Source organism: Alternaria conjuncta (genome assembly GCF_024043145.1).
Source record: "Alternaria conjuncta strain BMP 0040 chromosome Unknown scaffold_8, whole genome shotgun sequence".
Classification (NCBI taxonomy): Eukaryota; Fungi; Ascomycota; class Dothideomycetes; order Pleosporales; family Pleosporaceae; genus Alternaria; species Alternaria conjuncta.
Window position 1 is genome coordinate 1,492,514 of NW_026250097.1, and position 23,270 is coordinate 1,515,783.

The following is a 23,270-nucleotide window of genomic DNA, read 5'->3' on the forward strand; positions in this document are numbered from 1 at the left end:
CACGGTACATTACGGCATGCTTTCAGCCCCCTGGTCAATGTTCGCTAGCGCCGCCGTTAATTATGTCCAGCGGCGTCACACGTTGTGCCTGGATCTGGCTGGGACGCTCTATGGGCAAGACACACTGGATCAGTTCAGCAACTTCGTGCTTCGAATCGAAGAGACAAGACTTTGTCACGAGAGTAGCTCCGAAAACGCGACGTTGCTGGATCTGCTCTGGAAGTTTCGACCCCTACAGGCGACTGACAAACGAGACAAAGTTTTTGCTCTCCTCGGATTGACTACGGACTGGCAAGGCTTGCCAGCGTTGATCCCCGATTACAATAGCGATGCGACGAAAATATTCACTCGAACGACTTGGGGCAACCTACGACGAACAGGATCACTCTCAGTCCTTGCAGGAGACCTTGAAGCTGTCCTGAATCGCAAACGTCTTGAAGGTCTTCCTTCTTGGGTAATGGACTGGTCGCTACCATGTCTTCCGGTTGAAATAGAAAGAGTTGGCTCATTGAACATGTACAACGCAAGCGGTAACCGTGAAGGTCCGGTTCGGTACCATCCGGAGAACAACACACTGGAGCTTGAGGCTGTGTACATCGACTACGTGTCCACCATCGGCGAGGTTAGCCGACATACACAGATCAGCGATACATGCGCCGTCATAAAGTCCTGGAAGCTGCTCATTAATCCCTTCCTGCAAGCCTCAAAGCCATATCCTACTGGTGAGCCATATCAGGATGCCTTTTGGCGGACATTGGTCGGGAATCTGATACGTACGGGTACTGCTCCAGATACTCGCAAGACGAAGAGCTCTTATCGCCGAGCTACAAAAGACGATTACGAGTCCTATAGGGCGTGGAGTATGTGGTCTCGATGCATCTCACGAGACACGTTCTCTCGAACAGCGTCGTTTTCGCAGCGCGACCTTGACGAAGGCATATCTGGAATACATCACGCGCTCAAAACTGCGACAGCTTCCCGACGTTTTTTCCTCACTAAATCTGGATACATGGGTATCGGCCCAAGAACAACCGTCGTGGGCGATAGAGTGCATGTGTTCAAGGGCGGCAATGTGCCGTTTATTGTCCGGAAAGATGGATTAGTCACTGCAGATGGTGATGGAGGTGTCTCAGACCCTAGCAATACGCCACTGGGCGATAACTTTCGCTTAATAGGCGACTGCTTTGTTTACGGATTGATGGACGGCGAGGCCTTCACGCAAGCATCTCGGCACGCTGCAAAAGTTCATCTAGTCTGATCATCCGATTCAATACTTTCTCGAGATCGGCCATAACTAGCAGCAGGACTTATTTCGCATACCAAACTGATAACCTATGTACAGGAGAATCAGACAAGACCATTTCACCAAACCTCACAGTCATCACCCTACCGCGGAAGTTTTAACGTGTATCCACGCGCAGGGTACCGACATCTCACGAACGTAGTAGCCTACCACTTGCGCTCTGCCTTCAACTTCCTCCACCAATCCCTCAGCATCCAAGCATCGAACTCGGTGATCTCCATGGCGCTACCGGCCATCATGATGAAGTTGGTCTGACCCTGGGGCACCCAATCGTAGAAGTCTAATACACTTTTAGCACCAATCGCTGCGAAAGAGATCGACAACATACCTAGAAGTCCGAATCCGTGGCCCATCTCGTGGAGCAAGATGTGAATATCTTCCTGGTCGATGTTGTTCAGGAAGTAGTCTGGACCAATCTCCTCTCCCCAGTTGTATCCATAGCCGCCCATCTGGCCTTCAAGACTTTTGTCAAGCCATAGGCTGATGTCGTAGCGGCTGGCCTCACCACCGGGGCATTGGCTCATATCGCCATCCAAATGAGCGGCGCGATAGCAGCGAGTATCGCACTCGGGTACGCCGTCACCATCGGTGGTGGTGTAGATGTCCAGACCGTTGACATCACCTTCGATGAGGTTCTTGTCCTTGACAGCGTAGCCGACAACGTTAACATTAAGCTCAGTAAGCGGGAAACCTTCGAAACCGACGAGCACGTCGAACCACTTCTGCATCGAGCGCTGCAAAGCTTTGACGGTGGATGCGCGCGCACTCGCAGTGCTTTTGCCCGAGTGGTTCCAGCGGACGCAGTAGTTGAGACTCCCGTTGTTGGCCATCATCTGATCAATGATCCAGTTCTTGTCTTGAAGACCTTGGGGGTTCTCCTTCATGGTCTGCTTCCATACCTGGTCTAGACCGGTGACCATGTCGGACGGCGGGTTCCATGTTGTCGCTTTGGGGATTGGTGCGGGTGAGGTAGGGTCTTCCGCGCGGGCGAAGACGCTGCGCTCTTCGAGGGAACAAAAGCGACGGTCGATATGCTTGATGGTTGGGTGTGCCAGCGCACCCAAACCGAAAGCCGAAAATGCGATGATAGAATTGAAGTTTACCATGGCGGTGGTATGAACGAGTGACAATGGAGATACAAAAATGAACAGAGAGTGAAACAAAATGAATGTAAATGGTCGGGTTCTCAGCTGATGAAACAGCTGCACATCACGTCTGTTATACTATACCTAGGTACGAACATCGTACAATCAATTTTACGGAATACGCGTATATGATTGTTGACCCTGAGGCGGCCAGGAAGTGGTGGGTCAAATCGGACATTGCGAACCGAAGCAGGATCGTTTGCAATCATCTATCGCGTAATGCAGATTCCACGTTTGCGGGAACAACTACTACGTCTACATCGTGAATAGTAAACAGATGAGGCTGGGTGTTTCATGAAGGACCAACTTGTCGTGTGTTTGGATTAGAGGACCTCGGGAAGGTGCGGGTGGGGCTGTGGCACGTGCGGACCAAAATTTCTCCGTAAGATGCGAGACGCGAAGGATTCCAGCATGGGATTGTGTCGAACATCCTCAAATTCACGGTATGCGCTTCGTTTGCATGGAGAGCTGATCTAGTACTAATGAATAAACATTTATCCTTAGAAGTGGTACCTAGGTATCTATCTAGATACATTCGTCACATGCGGCTCATTTCCATTCTCGGTACATTCGCACACTCGGTGCATTCATAAAATCGGTGCATTCCAAGACGAGTATGGGCACGAGGTCTGCACATGTATCGCGGTAGGTTTGATGGATTGGTACACTTGGCATAGTGTGAGCACGTGAGGCGCGAGACTGCTTTCGCCGCGATCTACGATAGATGGCCCAAGTCTGGTAAAAGTTGTAGGGCATGTCAAGTACGGCCGTACCGTGTAGACTCGTGGTCTGCTTGGAATAGCTGTCTCTTTGCTGTCGATCAAGCTGAAGATACATACCGAGCGCGTTGGCATAAGTACTGCGTCAAGCGGCTGCAGGTCTTGAAGAAACTGCCAAATTTACCCATCTTCCACTCTAAAGGAGAATAAACACAACATCGAACATGACACTCGCCCAGGATATCCTCGCTCTTGCTAGTAAGGGGCCAGCAGGTCTCGAGGAGGCTGATCGGCTCGCCTTACTGCAGGCCTCCGAGAAACTCACACAAGCCCTGGAAACACCTATGGACAAGTTTCTGCGTCATTTCTTCGTGCGTCTTTTCGATATCGATATCCATTCTCCATGCGGCATACATACCCACTACACCATAACACAGGACTGACGATGCTAGGCAATTTACGACCCCATTGTGATCATTCTCGCCGTTGACCTCAACCTTGTCGACATCGCCATAGCAAATAATGGGCCCATCACCGCCGTCGAGCTTGCAGAGAAGAGCAAAGCAGACCTCAGATTAATCAGTAAGCTTTCTTCCATCTAGAACATCACAAAACATCACTTACTGATCCCATCAAGACCGCATTCTCAAGATGCTAGTACCCGAAGTCTTCACCTCGACATCAGACTCTCCGCAGCGCTACACCCCAACCGCCTTCGGGCGTGCCATAGCAAAAGGCGCGCCCCTCCGCAGCGCGATCATCCACTTCCACTACCACTTCCGTTCGGCCGTCAAGTTCCCCGATTACTTCGCTGCAAACGGGTTCAAGCACCCCATAGACGCGCGCGACAGTCCCTTCTGCTTCGCCTATGGCTGCAAAGGCGAGACTTACTTTGACTTCATGAACAAGCCGGAGAACGTGAAGATGTTCGACGCATTCAACGAAACGATGACGTTGGTGAAGCCAGGTGAGCACAACAAGTTTGTGCAATCGTACCCGGTCAAGGAGCGCCTCGTCATTACCGAACCCTCGCGCCCTCTGTTCGTCGATGTTGGCGGCGGCGTAGGCCATCAAGTAGTAAAGTTTTGCGAGCGTGCAGAAGGGCTGCCAGGTGTGCGTATGCTGTTGGATCTTCCGAGCGTTATCGCGCAGGCTAAAGGTCTGCCCGATGGCGTTGTGACGGTCGGACACAGCTTCTTCGATCCCTTCCCACCGGTTGTCAAGGGCGCTAAGGCCTTTTACTTGCGCATGCTCCTGCACGACTGGCCAGAGATGCAGGCTCTTACCATCCTGACGAACATCGTCAACTCGATGGCTGAGGATAGTGTGGTGCTAATTCACGAGGTCATTCTACCGGAGACGGAGACGGAGGTCGTGCATTTCGATGCCAAAATGGACTGGCAGATGATGAACCTGGGTTCTTCGGAACGCACTGAAGCGCAGTGGAAGGACTTGTTTGGGAAGGCAGGGTTGGAGATAAGAGGGTTGTGGTGGGAAGAGGAGGGTACGAAGGGAAAGAAGGCCTTGATGGAACTGGGATTGAAGAAATGAGAAAGTATGCTCTTATCGAACGAAACCGTTGAATTGATACTCAAGACGCAGGCAAATTGCCCTTCCCTTCGTGATTGATCACTGAGCATGCACTACGTTCTTCAAAGTAGTGACGCGTCATAGTTACGATGATGCGCACACCCAGGCCATTTCAGTCGGAGGACTGCGCCTGACCTCGGGGATGGTCCAAGCTCAACCCACTTCAACTCCCAAGGTTCCTGCTGTCCGGACAAGCGCCTCACACAGCCTGATCGCCCTGCCACATCTTTCGGGGTTGAAATGGCTGCACCAATGACACTTGCAGTCTTGAACTCACCTCAGCTTGCTGCACTCTCGCATTCATGCACCGCCACGCGGCCGTCGCTCGAAGATATGACCCGTAGATGTCGCTCTCCCTGCGACCTCATCATTCCAGACCTCGGGATCATCAATATCATGTCCTATATTTAGCACAGTCGAAAACATTTTACTCGTAGTATTGCGTATATTCAGGTTGAGGAGTCTTGGAGTCTGCATATGCGAGGTTGACGCGACGATCCAGCCAACAAAGGACAACGCGTATGCAGTAGTCTACCTAGTACTGTAGTAACCAGAAGGCACCCCACCACTGTATACTGACATAGTACAGCGAGAACAGTCATTGTTTACTTTGAGCAAACACATTAGCAACGCTGGCGAGCATGAGCGATCCCTATATCGACGCGCCGTTATGTCGGCATGAAGGAAGCCAGGAATTTAGGCTCGTCGAACTGAAACCCAGCGAGCTATCCAAATCCATCAAGTGTACCCTCCGCACTTACGCATTCACGTCGCGTTCGCCACCATACACCGCGTTATCTTACACGTGGGGCACGAAAGCAAAACCCAAGGAGATCGAGCTCAATGGGATTCCTTTCCCTGTTGGCGAAAGCCTCTGGTCGTTTCTAGAACAGATGCGTCGCCAGCGACAATTTCGCGTCTACTGGATCGATGCTGTTTGCATCGACCAGGACAGCATGTTAGAGCGGAATCACCAAGTCCGAATGATGCGTCAGATCTACAGCAACGCCGCATGCGTCTCAATATGGCTGGGTGAAGCTGACGAAGACTCCTCGAGCGACATAGCTATGGATTTCCATCACGACATGTCCACTAGTCATGCACCTGAAGCGAATGAAGAACAGGCAGAAGCAATCTTCAAGCTTTACACGAGAGATTACTGGTCTAGGATCTGGGTTGTGCAAGAAATCTTCCTCGCCAGGGATATCACGGTGTATTGGGGATCAAAAAATGTCAACTGGCAAAGGCTAAAATATTTCAATCAAGTTCTGGTGCAAGGGTTCCGCGAACAGAGATACTTGGAGACGCTTACCCTTCTTCGGACTAAAGCGACAAAACTGATCATCGAGCGGGATGCTTACCGTTTGGGTGCAAAGTACACGTCGCTTACCGAGCTTTTAGTATCTTTCGATAACTACAAGGCAACGAATACTCTTGATGTCGTATATGGTGTTTGCGGACTCGCGGAGACACCACTCGGCTTCACCATCGATTACAACATCTCTCCTAAGGATCTACTCGTCAAATTGATCCATTGTACTTGTGCTGCCATGCGACATCAGGACGTTCGTGTGTTGAGAGACTTTGCTAGAGTAATGTCAACAGCTCTAAAGGTCGATTGGTCCCAAGAGGAGATGATGGCACACATTGCTTCAGCAGAAGAAAGCCGGGATTGGACAGAGGACGGAACGGATCTTACTTTCCTACCTTCTTGGCTTCCTCCCCCGCGCATTGGACGTGGAGGTTACAACTAGCTGCTCTTTTCGACCGCGCGAACACACCTTCATTCAGAGTTTATACAAGTTGCATATTTCTACTTTCGGTAAATATTTTGGAAAATGGGTATTTCGAGTTTCGACTGCTTACATGACATACCCATATCAGGTGAGGAAAGGCGTGTGATCATCTATATTGAGCACAAAGGCAACCTCTTTCAGCAAAGAGAGACTCGCAAACGACGAAGCAATCAACTCGATTCGATTCAAAATTTCGCGAGTCACTTCAGATTATTGAAACTGTGGCAGCTACGTCATATCAGGGCGTCGCAACCCTCTCCACCCCAGCAAACCTCCCCGTCCTATGCACCAACCTCCCCTTCACCCACACAGCCACAGTATTCCGATCATCCCCACTATACACCCACTTCTCCACCAAATCCGACCAGCTCTCCCAGCCAAACACATCAACCGGTCCTTCTTCAAACGCCCCATCCTGACAACCATCCTCACCAACAACCCCCAAACTGATCATCTGCGCATCCCACTCCATGCCAACCTCAAACCCACCCACCTTATCCTGCATCCCCACCACCGCCGCACCTCCCCTCGTAGCAAGAAATAACGCCTCCTCCGTTGAAAGCTTCGCTTTTTCTTTCGAAGTCTGAATACACAGATGCCGCGACACCCATATCGCCTGCCGCACGTTTTCCAGTACCGACGGCGAGTTCCCACCCGAGACATCCGTGCCCAGACCGATCGTGTGTCCTTCATCGAGTAAATCGCGGATTGGCGCACATCCGGATGTAATCGCCGTGTTTGACGCCGGACAATGCGATATTTTGCTCTTGCGCTGCAGAACTAATTTGCGCTCTTCAGGGGTGAGATGGACGGCGTGGGCTAGGATGGTTTTGTCTGTTAAGAGGCCGTGGGTGTCGTACACATCTGCGTAACTCTTGCTATCAGGGAATAATTCCTTGACGAGTTCAATTTCGCCCTTGTTCTCCGAGATGTGCGTCTGAACATGCGTATCCGTTTCCTTCGCCAATCTCCCCATAGCAGTCAGACAATCCGGGGTACAGCTCGGCGCAAATCGGGGTGTGATGATAGGTTTCACGATCTCGCCTTTGGGGTCGATGGAGCGGATGTAGTCGATACTGGCTTTTGAATCCGCGTAGCTTGTTTCGGTGCTTGAGTCTCTGTAGTACTCCGGGCTTAAATCGCTGTTCATGCATACGCGGCCTACTAGGGCTCTTTGACCGCGCGCTAGACATATATCTGCGAGGGCGTTGGTGGCGGGGACGTGGATGGTGGCGTAGTAGGCGGCTGTTGTTGTGCCGTGGGATAGGGTTCGTGAGACGAAGTTTTGGTAGACGCGGTGGGCGAGGGGGAGTTTTGAGAAGGAGGATTCCATGGGGAATGTGTATTTTTGGAGCCAATCTAGTAATGTGGTTTTGCCGAAAAGACCTGTGTTGGGGTGTTGGGGGGCGTGGACGTGTGTGTCTATGAAGCCGGGGAAGAAGAAGCCAGTGCCGGTTATCTCGACGATCTTCGCGTCTGTCCACGAGTCGCCTTTTTGTTGGACGAGATTGGGGAGGTCGCCTTCTTGGATGTCTTTCTCGACATGACGGATTATGCCGTCAGAGTCTACGAAGATGGCGCCGCGTTCCTGGATCTCGAGTGTTGAGAGCGATTCGCTGTGCACGAAGGGGCCGACGTAAACCGTATTCGATATGGGCGATGAGGCTGCCATGATGATGTACGTCTGCTCTTTCTGTCAAAATTCCCCCCTTTATAGTTGAAGTTGAAGTTTCGCGTTTGTATTTCGTGGATGTGAAGTCGTGTTCTAGCCGCGGCAATAGATCGGAGCAGGTACCGAGACGCAGCCTCTAGTGTAGAACTTCGCGAACAGGGCGGTTGTCGAAGTGAACTTATGCTTCACACAACCCGTGAATGTGAGAGAGTTGGCAAAACGAACAAAAAGACAATCAAGACAAGAGCAATATAAATCGAGTGGCACTGGCGACCTTTATCAGTTGCCCAACGTAAGAACGGCTAGATCCGGTTAGCCACTCGCTAATGCCTAGCACGTGGGGAGCGGAGCGGAGCCCCCAGGGCTATCGGCGTACTCCGATGCCAGACTACCAGAAGAAACGAAATGGGTGTTTCACTCCCACAAAGTTGACGAGTGAAAAAGGAAAGAAAGGGACGGATAGGTGGTCATGAAAATAGGATTTGGAGGTTGCATCTCGCAATGCGCCGCTAGCCTATCGCTACAATCGCCTATTTCGTTTCATCAAACTTGACCCCAGGCTTTCCTTTTTGGCAACGCCGGGATATCCATAAACCGTGCCTAAACTCCACAAAATGGCTGCGTTGCAAAAGTAACACAAGGCCTTGCTTATCAAAGCCGACTTCGTAATCCAAGTACCAAAGTCTCGGATCATAGGCTGTAATCGTGGATACCCTGTGGGCCCTGGTCGTTGTAATCGGGACGGGTCATGTAACCCTTACTTTGACCCTGATCGACAACGAAGATGACCTTGGCTGCGACCTGAGCGCCCAAGAAGGCTGACTCGTCAAAACCAACGTCCTTGAACTCGGGGAAGTACTCCGGCGGCTTGATGAACTTGATTGATGTGGGTGTTTGGCCGTGCGATGAGTGGGTGTTACCTCCCATGCCAGGCATGCCTCCGTGTGGCATCATATGTTGTGTCTGAGCAGTTGTCGCTGCAAGGAGGAGCGGGTTGACTTGGGAGCCGCCGTGCGGGCCAAGTTGGGGCTGTGGTGTGTTCGCGCCGGTTCCCATGGGCGTTGACACGTTGGACGGGATCTCGGATGTGAAGATTGTGGCGGAGGAGGGCGAGACCAGATACTTAGTCTGAATGGTTTGGAGGAGCGATTCTTTGAAGCCTGTATAGATGTCAGTAGATGCGCGATGATTGCTGATACATGGAACATGACTTGCCTCGCAGTTTTGAACCGTTACCGCAGACGATGAGCTGTTCCCATAGATCACTTCGTTTGCCAACCTCGTCGATGGACGATATAGCTCTGTGCACAGCATCTGCAATCTTCTCCAGCGTACCATCGCCATCTGCCATGAATCGCTCGGTGCCAACCTCGATCTCACGTCTTATCGATCCTGTGCGTTTGCCGGTCGCACCAGATTCGCTGGTGCCGTTCGCTTCGGTTGCGGATGTAGGCTCGCCGTTCTCTCCACTCTCTTGTCCCTTCCTGTTTGGCCCTTCGTCCAGAGCGCCCTTCGCATCCGCCATCTCCTGTGTATTGAGGTTCATGTTCTTCAAAGTGTCCAGAAGCGCGTGGTCCTCGTAGAGGAATGTAGCCTTCTCCAGTCGGGAGTTGGGTAACCTGACTGGCTTGTTGGCTGCCGGAGCAGGACCACCCTTCTTCTTCGCATTGGCCTTTTCCTGCTTCTCCTTCTCCTTCTTGGCAAGGTACTCAGACATCTTTCCGCCAGCGACGATGCTTGCGACATCCAAAACACCTTCGCTCTCCTCAAGACTCGCGTCCTCGCCAACTTCGGTATCGATACCAGGCCCTCGTGGCACGTTTCCGATGGATGCGGCTGCTGCTGCGCCAGGACCGGTTGCGCCCGTTGATGCGAGCGCTGCAGGGTTGGTCGCTGCGTCTTTGGTAGCCGCATCTCCTGGCCCTGGTAGCGGAACTCCTGGGGGCAAAAGTTCGCAGATGGGTGATCTCTTCAGTTGTTCACACATGTCGCGGTTGAGACCCTTGGACTTGAGCTTAGACAAGAGCCCTTGGGTAAAGGCCTCGCCTCCACATCCTTCCAGTGAGATGACGCGACCCTGAGTGTGCGGAATAAACTCGCTAACAGCGGTAATGTCGGCCTTGTCTTTGCCCACGTCTATCACTGTCGCTGTGTGTACACCGTATGCCCATGTTGTTGCCAATGCCGCGTCCATGAGCCCAAAAGCAGGCACCTTGAACTTCTCGAAGAAGAACTGGGTGAGCTTCTCGTGCTCTCGCGGGGTCCATGCTGGTTGGGTAATGAGGAGGATCGGAGTGTGGAAGGGCGGGTTCAGAGAGTTGTAGGTGTGGGTGATGAGGGCAAAGAAGCATGGCCAGTCAACGATGCGGCCTTGTTGAATGGGCCATATCGCGCCTTCTTCCGAAACGCGGTCTTCTTCCCACACTACATCATCGTCGCCCTCGGTGGGCTTCTTTTCTTCCTGCGATTCGTCTGTGGGGTCGCCATTCGTCGCGGTCGGCTGATCTTGCTTTCTCCGGATCTTGTAGGGCTCGAATTCACCTTCCTTCTCTGCGGGGAACATGCGCGATCTCACGCGAAGACGCGCGGGCGTGAAAGACTCGGGGAGCCCCAGCTGCGCGACTGTCGTCTCCGAGCCCGGCGCAATGATCTAAGGCGGTTAGCGCATATTCCGAGCGTCGAGTGCACGTGAGACTCACGATTATCTGGTCATCTTTGAAGGGCGGCATGGTGGCGCAATGGGTGATGTTTACAAGCTCCGGCGCGCAGTGAGAGCTCCAGGCCGCGGTGGAGTTTCGCGACTTCCGCGCTAATCGATGCACGGGCCCGGCCTTTCACAAGCTGGCAGTGGCACCCCACATGCAAGCGCCCCCAGTACATACCCGCGGATTTCAACGTGCCCGCTGCACGGCACATCATGGGATTCCTGTCTTTACCGCCCTAGATTAGCAACTCTAGAAACGTCTGGAAATATTGACGCGTGACGGTCCGAATTCGGCACCGATCTTTCCTCGCCCACCATGGCCACCATGGCAGTCCCAGGAACTGCCACTTCTCGGTCACTGGCAGAGGCTTCCAAAGCAGCAGTGTATAACACAGCAGAGGCCCTCTCCAACTCTGTACTCGGCATGAAGCCTGCTGATACCACGCCGTCGACCAGCTTTGGTCTATTGGGCCGTGTCATTCTGTCCATCTTCAGTGTCCTGCCCACCGTCTTGTACTGGATTACCTATACCCTGCCGACATGGCTGTTCACGCTCTTCTCCATGAGCTTGACCTTCACGATGAACTTCACAACTCTGTACGTTGCCAACCCTCTCCGCCGATCTTAGCTAAGCATTTGTAGGATGCTCGTCGTCGTCTTCGTCGTGTCTACCGTCAGTTACTTCGTGAGGTACCGATACATGACTATGTACGCACGACTACCGCCTGAACCGCAGCGTGAAGAACCACAGGTCGAAGTCTTTCCAGATAGCGCCGAAAATGACTCAAAGCGCGGCTTGTCCAACTACTTGGATGAATTCTTGAGCGCAATCAAAGTGTTCGGTTACTTGGAGCGCCCAGTCTTCCATGAACTAACACGCACTATGCAGACCCGTCGATTGGTGGCTGGCGAGACAATTCTCTTGGAAGAAGAGAAAGGCTTTTGTCTGGTAGTAGATGGCTTGGTCCAGATCTTTGTCAAGTCGAACCGAAATGATTCAGACTCCGATGAGGATGATATGGGAGGGGAGTCATCTGGCGACGGTGCGAACCAAGGCCACCGGCAGGGCTATCAGCTTCTTACTGAAGTCAAGAACGGAGCCCCAATGTCTTCGTTGTTCTCCATTCTCTCTCTGTTCACAGAAGATGTGAAGCTGCGTCATGACGAAGATGAGGACACGCGTCCAAGTTTTCCAGGATCGCCCCAGCAGGACGTACGGCCAACTATGTCAAGGAACAGTAGCTTTGCATTCGACGATTCGAGACCGCACACACCAAACCAGGTCCCCGAGGCCAAGTTCGGGCATCGAAGAACATCGACTCTGAACAGTCCAACAGCAGGCGGGCGCCTTCAAGCCGTGCCGCCTCTGTCGCTGGATTTAGACGGACTTGGTGATGAGCGACTCAAGCACAGCAAGACTCGAGGATCACCTTCGCGCCCTGCGAAGCCTAAATCTGCCCATCCAGACATTGTCGCACGCGCGACCGTAGACACAACCATCGCTATAATCCCAGCCACTGCATTTCGTCGACTGACGCGCATATACCCCAAAGCAACGGCGCACATTGTTCAGGTCATCCTTACGCGCCTTCAAAGAGTTACGCTCGCAACCAGCCATGCTTATCTCAGTTTGACGAATGAGGTCCTCCGTACGGAGAAGCTCATGAATAAGTATACTACATACGATCTTCCTGGCTTTCTACGTGATGCTCCGCTCGAGCGACTGAAGGAGAAGTTTGCAAAGGAGACGGAGCGCATTGGCTCAGACGAGGGCATGAAGGGCATCGCGTTGCACAACCCCGGCGCCGGCCGACGACGAAGGTCCAGCGTATCCCTTAGGAGAGGAACCGCTGCGCAAGCCCGCCTTGCTGCCGCTCGTGGGGCCAACGCAAACGCAAACAACGAAGCATTACCCAAAATCACTTCCCCAGATCAAGGACCACGCAACGACCGAATCAGCGCAGGTGACCTGTTGACCAATTCGCAAATGGCACGCGGAACTGGTCGCAGCGGCCGCAGCAGCTTCTCTCAACCGTATCAACATCAACAGGAACGTCGAGACAACCGAACGCCGTTGGACGCAAGCAACTTTAACCCTTTCGCGTCTCCCTCACTACGACCGAAAACATTGCACCGACAAGAATCAATTGATGAAGCTACTGTGTTCAGGGAGTCTATACTGGGATGTATGTTCAAGGCTATCGGACTCATCAACCCGGAGAACCCCATGCCTAAGCCAACCGCGTCAGTGGAGCAGTCACCTCAGCTTGTCTCTTTCGACGCCAGGAGACAGAAGGCTGTGTTCACGAATGCATTTGGCTTCATGGACCCATACGCGGGCTCCAAGGATGGAGACACGGAGTCTATAGCATCAGCCTCTGGCATGTCCAGCATGAGCGCTGCCGGTCCACACAACATCCTGGAAGAGATCGTCAATGATGTGGAAATCGTCTTCTTCCCCAAAGACTCTGTGCTGGTGGAACAGGGAGAGAGAAATCCTGGCCTGTACTACGTGATTGATGGGTTCTTGGACGTGAGCGTGCCTGTGGAGGAAGACGCACCTGAATCCAACGTACTAGGAACTCTTCCCAATGGGCCGGGCTATACTGAAGATGACCTCTTCGGTCCATCATCCCGCCCGCCTGGATCAAGCACCCCTTCGCGAGCTGCTGCCGATGGTACCAAGAAGAAGCGCACAAGAAGGAGTCTGTTCATGACCAAGCCTGGTGGACTAGCTGGCTATCTTGGAGCAGTATCATCGAACCGATCTTTCGTCGATGTCACAGCCAAGACCGATGTCTACGTTGGTTTCCTGCCTCGCTCAGCCATTGAGCGGATCGTCGAACGGTACCCGGTGGTATTGCTCACGATCGCGAAACGCCTTACAACACTCCTACCACGGCTGATCCAGCATATTGACTTCGCTCTGGAGTGGGTTCAAGTCAATGCAGGCCAAGTGATCTACAACCAAGGTGATGAGAGCGATGCTATTTACATCGTCTTGAACGGAAGATTGCGCGCCATCCGCGACGCCGAGAACAGCGCAGTAAAGGTCATTGGTGAATACGGTCAAGGTGACAGCGTCGGCGAACTCGAAGTCCTCACAGAATCATCACGACCGGGCTCATTGCATGCCATTCGAGATACCGAGCTTGCGAAGTTTCCGAAGACGCTATTTAACAGCCTGGCACTGGAACATCCTGGCATCACGATCAAGATCTCAAAGATCATCGCGTCCCGTATGCGAGCTTTGGTTGATGACCCACTTCATGAACAGAGTAAAGAGCGTGGGACGAAGGCCACTCGCGCGAATGTGTCTTCGACAGTCAATCTGCGCACTGTCGCTGTACTTCCGGTGACTGCCGGGATCCCGGTAGTGGACTTCGGAAGTCGGCTAGTGAATGCGCTCACCCAAATCGGCATGCCGCAAGGCGTGGTCTCTCTGAATCAGGCCGCCATTCTCAATCATCTCGGACGACATGCCTTCAGCCGCATGGGCAAACTTAAGCTTTCGCAATACCTCGCTGATTTGGAAGAAAGATATGGCATGGTCATCTATGTCGCTGACACGCCAGTCAAGTCGCCATGGACCCAGACGTGTATCAATCAGGCCGATTGCATCCTCCTTGTGGGTCTAGCTGAATCTTCCCCAAACATTGGCGAGTACGAGCGGTTCCTTTTGACGACGAAAACGACTGCACGTAAAGAGCTGGTGCTTTTGCATTCGGAGAGGTACTGCCCGTCGGGTCTGACTCGGAAGTGGCTGCGCAATCGCCCTTGGATCAACGGCAGCCATCATCATATCCAAATGTCATTCCGTGCTACCTCGGAGCCAGTTCATCATGCCGGACGACGCTTCGGGAATGCGCTCAAGCAGCGAGTTCAAGTTATACAGGCTGAGATCCAGAAGTACACGTCAAGAAAGGTTCGCCAGACACCGCTCTACTCAGCAGATACGCCATTCAAGGGTGACTTTCATCGCCTCGCACGACGTCTGTGTGGTCGTTCAGTCGGTCTCGTATTGGGCGGTGGTGGTGCTCGTGGTATTTCGCAAATCGGTATCATCCGCGCACTGGAAGAAGCTGGTATTCCAATCGACATCGTGGGTGGTACATCTATTGGTAGTTTCATAGGTGCATTGTATGCCTGGGATGCAGATGTCGTTCCCATGTATGGCCGCGCGAAGAAGTTTGCCGGTCGAATGGGCAGTATGTGGAGGTTCGCACTGGATCTCACTTACCCTTCGTAAGTTTTCTCTTCTCAACATAAAGTTCCACGCTGACTGTTAATAGTGCGTCCTACACCACCGGCCATGAGTTCAACCGCGGTATCTTCAAAACATTTGGAAACTCCCAGATGGAAGATTTCTGGCTCGAATTCTACTGCAACACCACCAACATCAGCAAGTCGCGTTCGGAGATCCACACGAGTGGATACGTCTGGCGCTATGTCCGCGCATCAATGTCACTGGCAGGATTACTTCCGCCCTTATGTGACAACGGCAGCATGCTCTTGGATGGTGGCTATATCGACAACCTGACTGTCACGCATATGAAGAGTCTCGGTGCAGACGTCATCTTCGCGGTCGATGTAGGCAGTCTCGATGATAACGCGCCGCAGTCTTTCGGTGACTCATTGAGTGGTTTCTGGGCAACGTTCAATCGGTGGAATCCATTCTCTAGCTTCCCCAACCCGCCGACGTTATCGGAGATCCAGTCGCGCCTCGCATATGTGTCTAGTATCGATGCGCTGGAGCGGGCGAAGAATACGCCGGGATGCAGGTACATGCGGCCGCCAATCGATCCGTATGGCACGCTTGACTTTGCGAAATTCGAAGAGATCTACGAGGTGGGGTACAAATACGGTAAGTGAAGACGCAATCTTTGACTTCGAAAATGTTTTGCTAATGTGGTGCACAGGCAAAGAGTACCTAGCGCAGCTCCGCGAGCAAGGAATCCTGCCCGTGACCGAAGAGACGGAGAAAGAAAAGAATCTCCGACGGACAATGGCACCGCGACGGGCGAGCATCTAGTGTGGTTGAACCGTGCCCAGAACACGCGGAGAGGACTGAGATGCGGGTTATGTGGATATCAAGTAATAGAATGCAGCGGTGGCCAGCGTAGTTTTGCCCAATGGGTGCTAGGAATGCGTGTGGATGCAAGGACAGTCGGCTTGGGGTTTAGTGGCACGCGTCGGCTAGCTTGGCCAGGGTCAGCTTATCACCAACGGCGCGGATAATGACGGGTTAGAGTGTAGATAGCAATGAATGAAGGCGCGCTGTCACCGCTGTCAATTTGAGCGTCTCGAGGTTTCGCGATCCAAGTTCTTCCTTCCCTTGTAAATCCTCACTTTGCATTTCCCTGGGTTGTGGGTGTTGAACGCGTTTCCCCCGCCAACGTCACCACCACTGCAGTGGCGAGCCTCCCAGACTTTTGAGCAATCGGGCCAATTGCTCGCACAGGACTCGCTCAACAGACCACTAATCTCTCTGTTAAAAAATATTTGCTTCCTGGGGAGACTCCCCGTAGCATCACTGCAACCACACAGCCAACATGCGCGCAGCGTGTATTAGGGCAGCTAGCACTGCTAGCCGCCTCACACGATCGTCGTGTGTCGCCCAGCTACCGCGTCCCCAGCTCGCGGGCACGTCGTCGCGTGCCATCGCATACCAAACCCTGCAAACTCTCCAAAAGCGCGGGTTCCAGCAGCAGGCGCCAAATGCACAACAGGCGGCCGCGGCCGCAGCCGCAGCCGTCGAAGCCGCAGACGATGTATTCGACACCCCGCCCCAGCAGACCGACTCGGCGAGACCCTTCGATGCGCTCGACACATTTCCCCGCCGTCACATTGGGCCGTCTGCCGAGAGTGCGGAAGCCATGCTCAAGGCCCTGGATCCGCCCGTGGGCAGCCTAGACGAGTTTGTCCGCCAGGTTATACCCGCTGACATTCTGTCGGCGCGCGAGTTGAAGATTGGCAGCATGTCCGAGGGGCTGACGGTGGAGGAGTGGCAGGCCCACGGCGTGCCAGAGTCTGTCTTCCTCAACACCGCGAAGCAGATCATGAGCCAGAACAAGCCGGGCAAGAGTCTGATCGGACAGGGATACTATGGCACCAAAGTGCCAGAGGTCATCAAGAGGAACGTCCTCGAGAACCCCGCTTGGTACACTAGCTATACCCCATACCAGCCCGAGATTAGCCAGGGACGTCTCGAGTCGCTGCTGAACTTCCAGACTATGGTCTCGGATCTGACTGGCCTGAGCATTGCGAATGCGTCGGTGCTGGATGAGCCTACTGCGGCGGCCGAGGCCATGACCATGTCTATGGGCATGATGCCTCTGTCTAAGCAGAAGAGCAAGAACAAGACTTTCCTCGTCTCGGAGAGGTGCCATCCCCAGACTCTCGCTGTTCTGTACTCGCGCGCCGAGGGCTTCGGCATCAAGATTGAGGTCGCGGATGTGCTCAAGGACAACAGCAAGAGGGTGGAGGAGCTGGGCCAGGACCTTGTCGGTGTGCTCGCTCAGTACCCAGACACTGATGGAGCCGTCAACGACTTCCGCGGTCTCGCTGACAAGGTGCACAAGACTGGTGCTCTTTTCAGTGTTGCAACCGATCTTCTCGCCCTCACACTGCTTACTCCCCCAGGCGAGTTCGGTGCCGACATCGCTTTCGGAAACGCACAGCGGTTTGGTGTGCCTCTGGGCTACGGTGGACCACACGCGGCCTTCTTCGCCTGCGATGAGAAGTACAAGCGCAAGATTCCTGGCCGTTTGATCGGTCTGTCAAAGGACAGGTTGGGAAACCCTGCGGCACGACTTGCGCTGCAAACCCGAGAGCAACACATCCGTCGTGAGAAGGCTACTAGCAACATTTGCACGGCGCAGGCTTTGTTGGCAAACATGAGCGCCATGTACGCTGTGTACCATGGACCCAATGGCTTGACTGCCATCGCCAAGCAGGTCGTTGCGAAGGCTCGCACGATCCAACAAGCGCTCATCGCCAATGGCTACAAGACTGGCCAGCGCGGAAAGATGGACAACTCTCCCGTCTTGTTCGACACAGTCGTTGTCGAGACAGGCGACAAGACCGACGCCATCATCGCCGCACTCGCGAAGAACGAGATATTCGTACGAAAGATCGACGCCCATCATGTTGGTATCTCCGTCGACGAAACCACCGGTGCAAACACGATCAACAAAGTATTGAATGTGTTTAACGGAACTCGCAACAACTGGTCTTTTGCCGAATCTGTCGACATCGAGGTTCCTGAGCCGTTCAAGAGGACTAGCGAATTCATGACCCACCCAGTCTTCAACTCGCACCACTCCGAGACGGAACTTCTTCGCTACATCAACCATCTGTCTTCGAAGGATCTGTCTCTAGTTCACTCGATGATTCCTCTTGGTTCCTGCACGATGAAGCTCAACTCCACCGCAGAGATGGCACCTGTCTCGTTCGATACCGTTTCCAACCTGCACCCCTTCTTGCCTCTTGACCGCGCCACCGGATACTCTGACATGATCAAGCAGCTGGAAGACGACTTGGCCGACATTACCGGTTTCCACTCGGTCTCGCTACAGCCCAACTCTGGTGCTCAGGGTGAATTCACTGGTCTCCGCGTCATTCGCAAATACCTCGAGCAGCAGCCTGGCAAGAAGCGCGACATCTGCTTGATTCCTGTCTCTGCTCACGGAACCAACCCTGCTAGTGCTGCCATGTGCGGTATGCGTGTTGTACCCATCAAGTGCGACCAAGCGACCGGTAACCTGGACATGGCCGACCTGAAGGCTAAATGCGAGAAGCACAGCGAAGAGCTCGGTGCCTTCATGGTTACCTACCCCAGCACTTTCGGTGTCTTCGAGCCCAGCGTCAAGGAGGCTTGCGACCTGATCCACCAGCATGGCGGCCAAGTCTACATGGACGGTGCCAACATGAACGCCCAAATCGGTCTTTGCTCACCCGGCGAGATCGGCGCCGACGTTTGCCATCTCAACCTCCACAAGACTTTCTGCATCCCCCACGGCGGCGGCGGTCCCGGTGTGGGCCCCATCGGAGTAAAAGAGCATCTCTCGCCCTTCCTCCCCGGCCATCTCCGCGGCGAAACCGGTGGCGCACAAGCCATTCACCCCGTCAGTGGCGCACCCTGGGGTAGCGCCAGCATTCTACCCATCAGCTGGGCCTACATCAAGATGATGGGCGCCGTTGGCCTCACCCAAGCCACCAAGATCACCCTCCTAAACGCAAACTACATCCTCTCCCGCCTGAAGCCGCACTACCCCATCCTCTACACCAACGACGAAGGCCGCTGCGCCCACGAATTCATCCTCGACGTCCGCGGCTTCAAGGAAACCGCTGGCATCGAAGCCATCGATATCGCCAAGCGCCTCCAAGATTACGGTTTCCACGCCCCCACTATGAGCTGGCCTGTTGCCAACACCCTCATGATTGAGCCCACAGAGTCGGAGAGCAAGGCTGAGTTGGACCGTTTCTGCGACGCGCTGATTAGCATTCGTAAGGAGATCAAGGAGGTTGAAGAGGGTCAACAACCCAAGGAGGGTAATGTGCTCAAGATGAGTCCGCACACTCAGCAGGATCTTATTACGGGCGAGTGGCAGAGGAGTTATTCGAGGGAGAAGGCGGCGTATCCTTTGAGTTATCTCAAGGCGAAGAAGTTCTGGCCTAGTGTTGCGAGGTTGGATGATGGTAAGTTGTCTTTCGGTTCTTGAAGTTGTTGGGATACAGACTAACAATGTATTAGCATACGGCGACACAAACCTCTTCTGCACATGTGCGCCTGTCGAAGGCGAGGACAGCGATATCACTGGTGCTGCCGCGCCTACCCCAACCTAAAACCTTTCACCCTCACCACGGGTCCGACTTCTTCTCAACGATTTCCTTTACTCTTTGCATCAAAGGTGCGGGGCTCTATCGGATAGGCCTCTTTCTTCAACAAGCACCCCCAGCGTGGGTGTTCTGGCGTCTTTACATTTGCATCACCTTGGCTTGGCTTCAACACTTGCTGGTCGATGAATTATTTTCAGGATGGGGTTTATGAATGCATATGTGGCGTTTTTTTGCTGGGTATAGATGGTGCTATGATAGCTTGGGAATGAGATGATACTTCATGATGCAAAACGTCGTGTTTATCGAGTGATTGATGTGGCTTGTGTGACGTGGTGGAGATGGTTGCAAAGGGTGCTGAAGACCTGCGGCCAGCAGCGCGGACGGTGCGCGGACTTTGGGACTCACGTGCATGATCGCGACTAGCTTGGTTGTGTGCATATAAAAGCTTCGTTTATGCTGTCCACTTGTCTCTTTCTCACATCACATCCTTCTGTGTTTTTTCCAAAAGGCTATCCATCTTCGGTCCATGGCGTGACCAAAAGATCACCCGTAGCGAATTATGGGCGCTCTGTCTCTTCCTCCTCTCCAAAATACCACACCAAGAGCTCTAGAGAGCACTTCAATGTCTCTCCCGCCTCCTTCCTTCTCAAAACGTACATCCTTCGTACGGATGGTGTCTTTGCCTGCCTTCTTGCGATAATTCAAAATCAACTCGGCGTCGCTCATGTTCTTCGTCTGCCAGAACACACCTTTCAGCATTCCTATGGCCGTGCGGTCTCTCCTCTTCTCTACAACATTCCCAGGGTCGGCGACCAAAACATATAGCACATGTCTTTATGTTTGCGGCCTTCTCTTCTCGATAAAAAAAACGTCGGGTCCACAGGTATATGGTGTTCTCCAACTCTGCCTGGAGTTTTCCAAAAAAGAACGATATTGGGATTATGTGTTCGCCTGGCCGAAACCACACCCAGAATATTTTAATGACTGATCTTCTTCTCTTCTCCTCGTCCATCTCTGAGAAGCGGGAACCAAAACATGGCTTAACATGTCAGATGCGTCCCGCGTCTCCTCCTTTACCAAAAAACAGAAGACGATTGCACATGGCGCTCTCTCGCCTCTCCTGGAAACCTAAAACTACCCTAGACGTTTCGAATGTGCTTCCAGTATCGAAAGCAAACTGCGCCACCGCTATGTCTGTCCGTCTTCCTTTCCTGAAAATGCCAGAGAGCCACGTCATGACCCAGTCTAATCCAAAAACGTTTTTGCAGACTACATGGGCGTCGGTGGACTAGAAAGACCCTTCGACCTGGCCATGTCTTCTGAAAAAGACTATCAAATCGGCTACATGATCGGAAAGATTCGTATAGCCTATGCATGTCCGGAAACAGTAGTGAAGAAACAGTATGGGCGCTGAGACTGCTTCATGCTGGCTACATGTCCCGTGGATATACCAAAACACAACCGGGATGTGTTCATGTTGGTAAAATCAGGAGAATTACTGGTCATGACTGTGCTGCTCGCACTTCCTGTAACTCATGGCTAAAGTGTGATCGGTGGAAAGAGGCTAGTCAGCGATGAGGGCGTGTATAAAGGTTGCGAGATGATGGGTTCTTCCCTCTTCTTCTTTATCACTCACTGCTTCTTGCGGTTTATCAAAATGTACCAGGTCTTCTGTTATGGAAAGATTAAAACTGGAAGAGTTCTCTGCTATGACTGCTGTGTGGCGAGACGTTCTAAAAAAAAGCAAAGAAACTCAGCATGAGTTTTCTTTCTCGACTTTGGCTTATACACATCCATTGACGAAGCTTGAGCGTCAAACAGTTCAAGATATACATCATAGTTACGAGGATGCATCAAATGACTTTTCATTCATGGCTTCCGAGGTCGTCTCCGGGCTTGGCGCCCGCCGCCCGAGAACCTCGCCTTCAGCCAATCGTTGCCGCAAGTACGCGGAGGGCCTGTTTTCTTGTGAATTGTGTTCGTTTGGAAGTCTACAAGCTTCATTAACACTCGTGTACTTGACCAAATCCATGCATCAAATCACAGTCGAAATCGAGGCTGCTTCTTATGACTGACACCCACATCATCGAGCGACACTCTCACGAATGAGAGAAATCGCAAGTATAATATACTGTCATCGAGCGACATCATCGCATATACACAGAGCTCTTACGATGAACCCCATCATTTTGCTTGCTTCGGAATTTCCACAAATCCATCAATCCACATTCGCAAAGATAGCATCCGCAATCGCCTGATCCGCCTCTCTACACAACACCCTCACCTCCTCCTTTACGTACGATTCTTGCGCAAAATACTTAAAACTCCTCCACCACTCCCTCCATCTTCCCAACGAAAAACCCGGGTTTCCATCCCAAAGGTCCGTGTGCACCGCTATCCCTCTCTGCATATCGTCTCCAAATATCGAGTTGTCCAAGCGATACATATCGCGTCCGCCTATGATGACCCATCTTGCGGCGGCGGTGAGGTCGTAGTTGAGAAGTTCATTGGCATCGATTGCGGAACGCTCGAGGAAACTAGGGCGGATGTGTTTTTCGAATTCCGCCTCTCTCGGTTCTCTTTTCGTCTCAAGCGTTTCCCTCAGACAGAAGAAGCCGAACATGAAGAACCTGTCGTCGTATCCAGAGGTGGCCAGTTTGACGGTGAAAACGTTGTAATTAACCCATCTATCACCCGGCGTAGTGGTTGCTTGCTTATCTTCCGGTTTCCAGAGATATCGCAGTCCGGATATGCCGTCATAGTTTTCCCGGTGCATAGATTCGAAGTGGTAGTAGACTGGGTTTGGGGTGGGTGGTATGCTGCGGATGGCGGGGAGGAGGGCAATAATAGGGTCGTGTGAGGTGGAGAATTGTGCGACTGTGTCTAGGAGTAGGTTTGTGATTTCAAAACCGGTGTCTGCGGGTTTTGATGAGGCGTTGACAGAGGTTACGATTGCTGATGCGGTTGATGCAGGTGGGGTGTCTGTGGTGCTGGAGAGATAATCTGAGAGGATTTTGGTGCATTCCTTGAGAGCGGTATCACCGGCGCTCGCCTTTTGACCAAACCATTGATCCATACTGGATAGTTTGGGTTGTAAAGGTTGTTGGGCGAAAGTGGTGAGGCCGCGTTCTGCTGTTGTCCCATTAGCGGAGAGCCTTCGCTTGTTTCGGCAAGGGCAGGGTTGAAAGCGCCACACTTGCGCAGCAACATTCAAGCGCCCTTTCGCCCTTTCTCACATCAAGACCGACCTACATCTCGGTATCCGGGTACCATTTAAAATCGCCAACCGCAAACCTTCGTAGCCACATGGCAACCTTCCACCCCTTCCCTCGTCTGCCCTACGAGCTGCGGATGCAGATATGGGAGATGACAGTTGAACCCCGCATAGTGGAGGTCAAAGTTCGTTGTTATGACCCAACTCAGGATAATAGCTTTGGTTTTTCAACTACCACGCCGGTACCTCCCGTTCTCCAAGCATGCCGAGAAGCACGAAATTATGG

The 23,270-nt window shown here is 52.8% G+C and overlaps 7 protein-coding genes across 7 annotated transcripts; 3 read left to right on the plus strand and 4 right to left on the minus strand.

Moving 5' to 3' along the window:
• Positions 1 to 1,449: 1,449 nt before the first annotated feature.
• Positions 1,450 to 2,409, minus strand: J4E85_006310 (uncharacterized protein; the record flags this gene model as incomplete). Its single annotated transcript, XM_051470550.1, has 2 exons — positions 1,450 to 1,583; positions 1,632 to 2,409. The coding sequence occupies 2 exons, from the start codon at positions 2,407 to 2,409 to the stop codon at positions 1,450 to 1,452; spliced, it is 912 nt and encodes a 303-aa protein (XP_051326038.1).
• Positions 2,410 to 3,391: 982 nt separating this feature from the next.
• Positions 3,392 to 4,718, plus strand: J4E85_006311 (uncharacterized protein; the record flags this gene model as incomplete). The annotated part of the gene is made up of 3 exons (XM_051470551.1): positions 3,392 to 3,538; positions 3,620 to 3,749; positions 3,805 to 4,718. 3 exons carry the CDS (start codon positions 3,392 to 3,394, stop codon positions 4,716 to 4,718), a joined length of 1,191 nt encoding a protein of 396 aa, XP_051326039.1.
• Positions 4,719 to 6,791: 2,073 nt separating this feature from the next.
• Positions 6,792 to 8,225, minus strand: J4E85_006312 (uncharacterized protein; the record flags this gene model as incomplete). The annotated part of the gene is made up of 1 exon (XM_051470552.1): positions 6,792 to 8,225. The coding sequence occupies one exon, from the start codon at positions 8,223 to 8,225 to the stop codon at positions 6,792 to 6,794; it is 1,434 nt and encodes a 477-aa protein (XP_051326040.1).
• A 690-nt stretch (positions 8,226 to 8,915) lies between these two features.
• Positions 8,916 to 10,954, minus strand: J4E85_006313 (uncharacterized protein; the record flags this gene model as incomplete). Its single annotated transcript, XM_051470553.1, has 3 exons — positions 8,916 to 9,385; positions 9,441 to 10,875; positions 10,925 to 10,954. 3 exons carry the CDS (start codon positions 10,952 to 10,954, stop codon positions 8,916 to 8,918), a joined length of 1,935 nt encoding a protein of 644 aa, XP_051326041.1.
• A 291-nt stretch (positions 10,955 to 11,245) lies between these two features.
• On the plus strand, positions 11,246 to 15,961 carry NTE1 (phosphatidylcholine and lysophosphatidylcholine phospholipase; the record flags this gene model as incomplete). The annotated part of the gene is made up of 4 exons (XM_051470554.1): positions 11,246 to 11,526; positions 11,572 to 15,174; positions 15,222 to 15,793; positions 15,849 to 15,961. 4 exons carry the CDS (start codon positions 11,246 to 11,248, stop codon positions 15,959 to 15,961), a joined length of 4,569 nt encoding a protein of 1,522 aa, XP_051326042.1.
• A 520-nt stretch (positions 15,962 to 16,481) lies between these two features.
• On the plus strand, positions 16,482 to 19,776 carry J4E85_006315 (uncharacterized protein; the record flags this gene model as incomplete). Its single annotated transcript, XM_051470555.1, has 2 exons — positions 16,482 to 19,629; positions 19,685 to 19,776. 2 exons carry the CDS (start codon positions 16,482 to 16,484, stop codon positions 19,774 to 19,776), a joined length of 3,240 nt encoding a protein of 1,079 aa, XP_051326043.1.
• A 2,212-nt stretch (positions 19,777 to 21,988) lies between these two features.
• Positions 21,989 to 22,846, minus strand: J4E85_006316 (uncharacterized protein; the record flags this gene model as incomplete). The annotated part of the gene is made up of 1 exon (XM_051470556.1): positions 21,989 to 22,846. The coding sequence occupies one exon, from the start codon at positions 22,844 to 22,846 to the stop codon at positions 21,989 to 21,991; it is 858 nt and encodes a 285-aa protein (XP_051326044.1).
• Between the last annotated feature and the right edge of the window lie 424 nt (positions 22,847 to 23,270).